General features: G+C 29.9%; 1 protein-coding gene across 1 annotated transcript; it reads left to right on the forward strand.

Moving 5' to 3' along the window:
* The first annotated feature begins 3,685 nt into the window (after window positions 1-3,685).
* Window positions 3,686-5,544, forward strand: AOS (allene oxide synthase). Its single transcript, XM_028085095.2, has one exon. The coding sequence runs from the start codon at window positions 3,804-3,806 to the stop codon at window positions 5,367-5,369; it is 1,566 nt and encodes a 521-aa protein (XP_027940896.1). The 5' UTR covers window positions 3,686-3,803; the 3' UTR covers window positions 5,370-5,544.
* Window positions 5,545-9,591: the final 4,047 nt, after the last annotated feature.

Raw genomic sequence — 9,591 nt, forward strand, 5'->3', positions numbered from 1 at the left:
TTGATAGATAACATCATAGACTCAACAAACAATAAATTTACTGATAATAGAGGTACAACAGGTGTAACAAATAATTTATCTCTCAATAGCAAGTGACACAATAGCTTTAACAAATAACAAATTTGATTAGGATAAGTTTCGCATAGCTTTGATATCATCTTAAGAATTGGACTTTAAGTTTAACTCAATCTTACGAAACTAATTTGTAAGATGAGGACTCATTTATATATATTATATATTAGTTTTATCTCTAGTCAATATGAGATCTTCAAGTGTTAGAAGTCTCACATTGACTAGTCATAGGGCAAGTTTACAATTACAAAATCTTATCTGAAAAAATAGTTTTGTGAAGTTAAGTTAAAATTTAAAATTCACTTTTCGTGTTATCGGACTCATGGTTTAAACTTTATCCTAACGAAACTTGTTATTATTTAGCCTATTGTGCCACCAATTATTGGAAAATTTGTTATTTATTAAATTTATCGTTTCATCCGCTATTAGACCACTAATTAATGTACAACCCCACACTTGAAATGTGCATGTCTCTATGTATGAAAGTCATATATTGACTAGTGATAAGACCAATTTATAGTAAATAAATATGTGCAAATTTCATCCTACAAATTTGGGACGATAAATTAGATTTGTAGTTCATTTCTATTTCTTAATACTAATATGCATGGTAATAAAAATTGTTAAAAGAAGAATATAAAAAAGTGTATTGTGTTTTGTTTTTCTTTTGTCTAGGATAAAAGAGTTAATGTAGATCCATATTGTTAGTGCTTAATTGCCTACTTCAATAGAAATCTAGGTTAGGCAACAACATCTTCTTACGTACATTAAAAGAAAGAAGAAATGAATGAAGTTTGAGGATGATATAATCTTATAAGAATCATCCATTTTTTGCGACTTGTTGTTAATAAAATGGATTCACACAGTCACATGATGATGACATGCAACAATATCTGAATATTGGTAATTGATTTTTGTCATATATCCTTAACATTTAGTACTTCATTCTTTAAAATACACCCTTAAGTTTAACTAAAGTTATTAAGAGGAGTTTTGCAATTTAATTATACAATGGCACTAAGTATTATTAAAGTGATCAAAGAATTTTTTATCTTGCAAGTGACTTAAAAAGCTAATAGATTAAAGTGTTATGTCTGGGAATCTGAAATTAACACGTGTTGAGAATATTTCAATTTGAACTATATATAATCTCTTTACCAACATAGGAAATTAATTATTATTCACTAAAATTGTAATTAATGGGAATATTATGTTAAATTAGCACGTGGGGTTTCAGAAAGACGTGTTGGCTGCTCTGACTTCCTTTTTTATGATACAATAATACAAAGTCTATGTTCCCAGGTTTCACATAAAGCTATTAGGGTTTCGTGTAAAACAAGATCTTGGATTTCTATTCAACTTTTTCTTATAATTCTATACAAATATTTATGTTCAATCACAAAAATAAATAAATAATAAATGTTGTTTATACAGGTTAAATATTTTTCTTTTCTTTAAAATTCAGTGAAATTTTAATTAGTCTACTTTCAAAATTTTATACCAATTTAGTCTTTTATTTTTTAAAATATGTAAATTTAGTTAATCTTATTAAATTTTGTTAAGTTTATTTGATATTTTAAATATATTTTATGATAATATTTGAGTTAACATTAAAACAAAAATATGTCAAACGGTGTAAACAATTCAAATACTATCATGAAATGCGCTTGAAATGTCATATAAATTTAACCAAATTTGATTAAAATGACTAAATTGGTCAATTTTTTTAAAGAAGAACTAATTCCAAATTTTACTGAAACTTGATACACCAAAAATATATTTAACCTAAAAATTATTAACGTGATCATGATTTCCATATCAAATACTTCTTTTAATCTTTCATATTTATTGTCACTATTTATCATTCTCTTTGGTTTATTTTAATTTTAATGCATGAAAATTTTACTTATTATTTCATAAGCTTGTTGCACTGATTTCTAATTTTGTTCATGTTTTGTAATTTGTTTGTTAACTACTCGTGAACATTTTGTTCATTAATCATATTTTGTCTATTTAACTAAAAGAGTTTTACTGAAATTCTTTAATAGCATGCATCTAAAGTTCTGAGTTGAGTTTAATATTATTCTCACCTATTTTCTCTCTCCATTAATTAACCCATCCTCCATACACATTTTTTTAGTATTCTCAACATACCATACCATGCAGCCACTGTTAAAGAGACATAAACATTAAAATAATAAAATGTGAAAACTATAAATTATTATTTGAGGCTGAAATTTTAAATTTTTTTCATCTATGATTGAAAAAAAATATAATATAATGGGCATGATGGGTGAAGATTTTATCCATGATGACTGAGACAAGGAACAATATCTGAAAAAGTTAGCGAGCACTCCCATTGGGAAAACAACATTTCATGATTGGACTCAGCACTTCTTCGGAATGCGTAATTCAATAAAAAGAAAAAAAATGATTGATTTATGTTTACTCGTAAATGGTACTAGAATCTGTAGTAAAATCAGTCAAGTTAATTCACTACTCCCAAAATACTATTTACGTCAGTAAAGATTAAATTAATTCACGAAAAATTATGATATACATAATTGGCATAAAACAAATGAATATATAATAAACTTAATTGTGTTATTTTGTTAAGTTTATCAAATTAGAATCATATGATATATGTATTTAATATATTAGTTTAAATGTATTTATGTTGTAGATTTTAGTTTTTTTGTCTATTGTTATGGTCATATTTTGTTTTGGTAGGTGAACTACAAAAATTAAAGAAGATTATGTTGATTTTTTTTAAAAGATAATGAATTTTAGTTAATGTAATATAGTATTAGCTTTATATAAAAAGTTCGAGTTTAGTTAATTAATTAGTTGAACTTAAAAATTCATAACTCATGTTATCTTATTTACTTAAGTTGTGAACTTAAGTAATTTGCTCCATTCCTTTTATTTTGAAATATAATTATTGTTTTACCGGATTTTTTTATAAATTGAATTATTATACTTAAAATTTAATTTAGAAAGAGGACGAGTGAACTTTTTTTTTTTGAAGTTTAATATGAAGATTAATTAAATATTAATTTGTGTATCGATTATTAAGTTGTCATATTAAAATACATGGAAACATTATTATTTTATACTTTTCACACCTTGGTAGAAGTTTGGAAGAGTAACCAATTAATTGTTTGTTAAGGTATACCAATTACATTACCTCTCTATTCTAAATACGTGTTTATATTTATATACATGTTAATTCTTTTTCCCGCAATGTCACAAAAATGTAACAAATTTGTTCTTTATGTAGCGTATGTATTTATGTAGAATGAAAATGATTATCGGCCACCACCATTGTAAATATAATACATTAACTTTCTTTTTAACCAATAATAAATTTTACACTGTAAACATGTAATTCTTTATTTATTATTTATGTAGTAATTTTCAGTGAATTGAAGGTACAGTGAGAACAGTAAGTATGCAATGAGTTTGAACATTGTGATTAATGACAGTTGAATTGTTAATGGAAAATGAAGGTGTTGTTGTAAACAGAAGATGGACGGAGGAAGAGGAAAGCAGAAAGAAACAAATAATGCACAAATCTCACTATGTTCCAACTAGTCTTAATTTTTAAGGTCAACAAAAACGACCACTCTCTTATACCCATTCAAGCTTTGTCTATAAATAATACAACTTCACTGAAAACACATCATCACCAACGACCACGTTAACACCCCCAAAAGGAAGCAGAAAAAAAAATGGCATCATCGTCTTCCTCGACACTCTCCTCTCCATTCCTGCGACTGGAGTTCCCCTCCGCAAGAAACCAACGCTCTCCCAATCACGTGTCCTTCATCAGAGCGTCCGTTTCGGAGAAACCACCACCGGCAGTGTCGGTCACCTCCCCGGAGCCCAGCAAGCTCCCGATCCGCAAAATCCCCGGTGACTGCGGGTTGCCGGTGATCGGTCCCTTCAAGGACCGTCAAGACTATTTCTACAATCAAGGGCGCGACGAGTTCTTCAAATCCCGCATCCAGAAGTACCAGTCAACGGTCTTCCGCACCAACATGCCGCCTGGTCCCTTCATCACCTTCAAACCAAACGTCGTCGTTCTCCTCGACGGAAAGAGCTTCCCCGTCCTCTTCGACACCTCCAAGGTCGAGAAAAAAGATGTTTTCACCGGAACCTACATGCCCTCCACCGACCTCACCGGCGGTTACAGAGTCCTCTCCTACCTCGACCCCTCCGAACCCAAACACGCCCTCCTCAAGCAGCTCGTCTTCTTCCTCCTCAAGTCCCGACGCAACCACGTCATCCCGCAGTTCCACGCCTCCTACAAAGACCTCTTCGACCAGCTCGAGTCCAACCTCGCCGAAACCGGAAAAGCCAGCTTCGGCGACGCCAACGACCAAGCCGCGTTCAACTTCCTCGCCCGGTCTCTCTTCGCCGCCAACCCCGCCGACTCCAAACTGGGCCGCGACGGCCCAAAGATAGTTCAGAAATGGGTTCTCTTCCAGCTGGGCCCGGTCCTCCGGTTGGGCCTCCCCCAGTTTCTGGAAGAATCCACCATTCGCACCTTCCGCCTCCCCGCCGCCCTCATCAAGAAAGACTACCAGAGACTCTACGACTTCTTCTACTCCTCTTCCTCCTCCGTCCTCGACGAGGCAGAGCGATTGGGAATCACGCGCGACGAGGCTTGCCACAATCTCCTGTTCGCCACCTGCTTCAACTCCTTCGGCGGGATGAAGCTGTTCTTCCCCAACGTCATCAAGTGGATCGGACGGGCGGGGGTGAAGCTCCACGCGCGCCTGGCCCAGGAGATTCGCTCCGCCGTGAGAGACGCCGGCGGGGAGATCACGATGGCGGCGATGGAGAACATGCCTCTGATGAAGTCCGTGGTTTACGAGGCCTTCCGCATCGACCCTCCGGTGCCGCTGCAGTTCGGGAGGGCGAAGAGGGACCTTCTGATCGAGAGCCACGATCACGCGTTCCAGGTGAAGGAGGGGGACTTGCTGTTCGGGTACCAACCGTTCGCCACGAAGGATCCTAGGATCTTCGACAGGGCCGAGGAATTTGTCGGGGACAGGTTCGTGGGGGAGGAAGGAGAGAAGCTCCTGAAACACGTGCTGTGGTCGAACGGACCCGAAACTGAATCCCCCACAGTCGGGAACAAGCAATGTGCTGGGAAGGATTTCGTGACCTTGGTCTCTCGGCTTCTGGTTGTCGAGTTTTTTCTGCGCTATGACTCCTTCGATATTCAGGTTGGAACTTCTCCGTTGGGTTCTAAAATCACCATTACCTCCCTCAAGAGATCAAGCTTTTAGCTTTCACCAAATTCTCATTAATTATTATTACTATTATTTTTCCTTTCACCACCTTCCATATGTGTTCATTCTCCCCAAACTCTAATTTTACATTTCTTTTTTCTTTTTCAACTTTACTTTCTAAATTTTGTAATCTTCGTGTAATTTTTAATTCCATATACGTTTTATTTTTAAATAGGTTTAATTATTATTATTATTATTATTACTATCCTTCTAGTTCTTGCACCGATAAATATGTATATTTTTTTTTTCTGAAATTCAGTAATTCTAGTTTCAAAAAAGGTCTTTCTATCTCTTTCTCTCTACTCCTTTATATACTCCTTTATATAGGTCTTTTATCTAACTGATAATTAATCTGTAGGAACACATATTAGTGTGGTAAAATATCTGATTTTTAATTTTTCATTGTATATCAAATTTTTTTTTTAAGAACGAATTAATCCCTTCGATCCATATCATACTTAATTCAAATTTCTGCTTTGCCCGTGCCAGTCTTTTTCTTTGCATATCTTTTGTGGGATTCTAGTTTTTCATTAATGATAAAGGTCAAATCACACATTAATAAGTGAGTATCAATCCATAAAAATATCAAGATTATTTACTTATAGTATTCCAAGGATACTATTCCCTCGATGGAAATTTAATAAAATAATATAACGTTCATGATATAAGTTTTTAACGGTATTTCTAGATCCGGTAAAATTAACGAGTTTAACTTTTAGTTTCAATGAATTTTTAGTTATAAAATTTTAAAACACCAGTTGTTGTCTTTATAAAATGAGTGAATTTTGGTTTTAGTTAATAACAAATATTTGTCCATCAACTTTCATCATTCTAAAATTTCAAACCAATGATTTTAATCTCTAACAATCGTTTTAAAATAATAAATGATTTTACGAACTTTAAGAATTTTTAATCGTAAAAAGCAAATAAAACTATCATAAGAACGATACTTGACTTTTTTTTTTTCAACCCACATAATTAATTAGTGTTATACAAGTTGGCATCCATTAAAGAAAGGTGTATAATGTAAAACATGTAACAAGGAGACACTAAAATTAAAATTATTTAGTTATAACACTCTAGTTACTAAATTTGGATCTCCAAGATACTCTCATCACGATAAGTCATAGTTCCATAGCAATTCAATAAAATACACACACAAACAATATATTTTATTATAATAAATTTCAAATAATTTTGATATTATTTTAACAAATAAATTTTAAGTTTAATTTAACATTACAAAATTAACTTGTAATTTATAACATAAATTTGCAATGTTTAACAAAATTTTAAATTTCCTTTTAAATACAGTATCTTGAAGAGATAAAAGATTAAATAAATCTATAATATTTAAGTTGCAAATCTTACTTTTAAAATTAAATTAGACCTAAAAGTTTAATTATTTAATAATAACTAAAATTACAAAAAAATAAATTTAAAATTACATATATTTGAAAAAAGTTTGGGATTTTAAAGTCTTAGGATGTTAACAAATCAGGTAAGGAACAAATAATAACTCTCATATATCCTACGTATTGAATACATATTTGTATCATACACGTTTCACATTTGTGTGAGTATCTGTTATGCGAATACCTGCATATATTTTTAATATCCATGAATACTTACGGGTATTTACAAAAAAAAATTAACAACATGTTTTAACCATAAATTCAACTCAAATACAATACATAACATTCATAAATTTCAAATTGAAGTTCAAATAACTCATTTAAATGATGTTGAATGATAGTTTACAAACAAATGGAGATTTTTTAAAATCAACTAATAAAAATTAACCAATTCAAAATTAATATGTTGATATTTTAATCATGTTCTTTTATTTTATTTATTTTTTAATTTAAATTGAAATATAACATATACAAGTATCAATATATATGAATACTATAATACCCATAATCATTCCATTAATATGTAAATATAAAAAATACTCGTATCCATTATCTACACGTATCTATTTATTTATTTCATACATGTTATAGATTTTGTGTGCAGATACTCACCCATTCCATTATTTTTTTTTACATCCTAGATATATGAGGTAAATGTTGTGATTTGATATGTATTTAAATGTTGTGAACTAGATTTGAGAGTTGAATTTAGTAAGTGTGGTGTAATAATAGGTTTTGTGGTGGGGGCAATGTGCAGTCCACTATAAGTAGTGGAAGCTCACAATCATAATGTACTCTCACTCTTCAACAATCAAAAAGAAGATAGAATTGGGTTGGGCCCTCATTTAGATGTGACTTTCAACCAATTATATCATATTCATTTTATATCTCCTTTTCCCATCTTTTTAACGTTGGCCTCATCAAAATAATGCTTCAAATTCACATGCAAAACAACACATCATACTTCAGATACCATACATTTTTTAAGGATGTACACTACATAGTTAGTTATAGAGAATAGGTCACCAACCGTTATTTCACCGCTAATGTCATGGAATAAGTTTGAAACTAAAAAACAATTGAAAAAGTAATTTAAATATTGTTTGGGGGTAAAGTTATGTGTGTCAAATAGAAAAGAAAAGTTGAAAGTGAACTCAAGAAATTAGACTCAATTGTTCGAAAACTAAAATCAATATTAGTTGATGATTCTGTTAATTCGATAGATAGATTTTAACATTATGGTTGTTTTAATCTTTTTTTTTTGTTATAAGTGAGATTGAATTTAGATGTTAAACTTGTATTAATTGAATAATTTTATACTAGTAATTTTAATTTATTAACATATTTTTCATCTTGATTTTTGTTTTAGTTAAGAAATATGAAGTTTCATAAGTTACATCATTCAGACTCTTAAGATACCCATATATTTAAGATCTATATCTTTATCATATTCTTTGAATTTTACATCTTCTTTTTTGAATGATGGAGGTATAAGATGAGACTTAGTATACAATTTTTGTGACTATAAATTGAAAAGTAGTTTCAAATCTAGGAACTTAAATTCTCTAACTTAAAGTTACATTAACTTTTAATCAAACTATTTATTTAATTTTTGTTTTTTTGTTTTAGAACTAACTTTATGCCAGAAAAATACAATTTTTTTTATTAAGAATGAATTTTTATCGTGATAATCCTTTTTTTAATAAATTTTATTTTAAATATTTTATATTTGTATAAGTGATTTACATAGTTATGTGCTCTAGAAAATCAATACCTATTTTTAATACAAAATTATTGTTTTATAATTTCAATACAAAATAAAAAAATTAAATTTGTGATATGGTTCACTAACTATGCATATATATATATATATATATATATATATATATATATATATATATATATATATATATATATATATATATATATATATATATAATACCATAAACCTTTTCGTGTATTCATGAAATGTTTAATTCAAATTGTCATGTAAATGTTAATTGATTTCTTTTAAACTTTTCATTCTTATATTATACTATCTATTACATATGTTAACTTCTAGATATTTTGGTTATATCAGAATTTCTAATTCCATTCACTTTATTTATGTTATTATTTCAAATAACTAATATTCCAATAAATAAAACAAAATATTGTCAGGGAAGAGTTTTTTATTTGACCATCAATTTTAAAATTCAACATAACATCAATGAGTTATTCTTCTTCGTGTAGTATTTTGTCTAAATATGTGTTTGTTATAAAATTAAACTATAATTCACAAGTCATTAAATACCTTGTTATTATTTTATTACGGTGAAGAAAATTTATTTATTTGTTAAAAATAATAGTATACCACTAAAATTATAAACAATTCTTTATTATTTATTTATTAAAAAAGTTAATGTAAAAATAACATGCATTATAACATATTCATATTTTTATATTTTGATGGATGGTGATATATGTATTCTTTGTTTAGGATTCTCAAATTTTCATTTTCTAGCAAAATCTAAGAATAATTATTTTCAACAAGCCATGTTCTTAGTAAACTCGGTTCATGGCCTTCGTGTCCTCAAGATGCAAGTGGGGTGCAAACTTCACCTCATAAATCGATTTTGTAAAGAGTTGAATTAGGCTTAAAGCTCACTTCTAACCTGATATCAAAACCAAATTAGAGATTATTCTAGCAAACTTTCTTAGACATTTTGTTTTACCGGTATCAGGTCGCTAACATAAGAGGTCACCGTTAAATATCATGAAAATAAATAATTAATATGGTCGTTCAGATTACTAACTTTTAATTT

Source organism: Vigna unguiculata, chromosome 8 (genome assembly GCF_037176805.1).
Source record: "Vigna unguiculata cultivar grain cowpea cultivar isolate G323 ecotype 2 chromosome 8, ASM3717680v1, whole genome shotgun sequence".
In the NCBI taxonomy this organism is placed as follows: domain Eukaryota; kingdom Viridiplantae; phylum Streptophyta; class Magnoliopsida; order Fabales; family Fabaceae; genus Vigna; species Vigna unguiculata.

Coding starts and splice junctions, on each gene's coding strand:
- AOS (XM_028085095.2), top strand. CDS start 3,804: ATGGCATCATCGTCTTCCTCGACACTCTCCTCTCCATTCCTGCGACTG.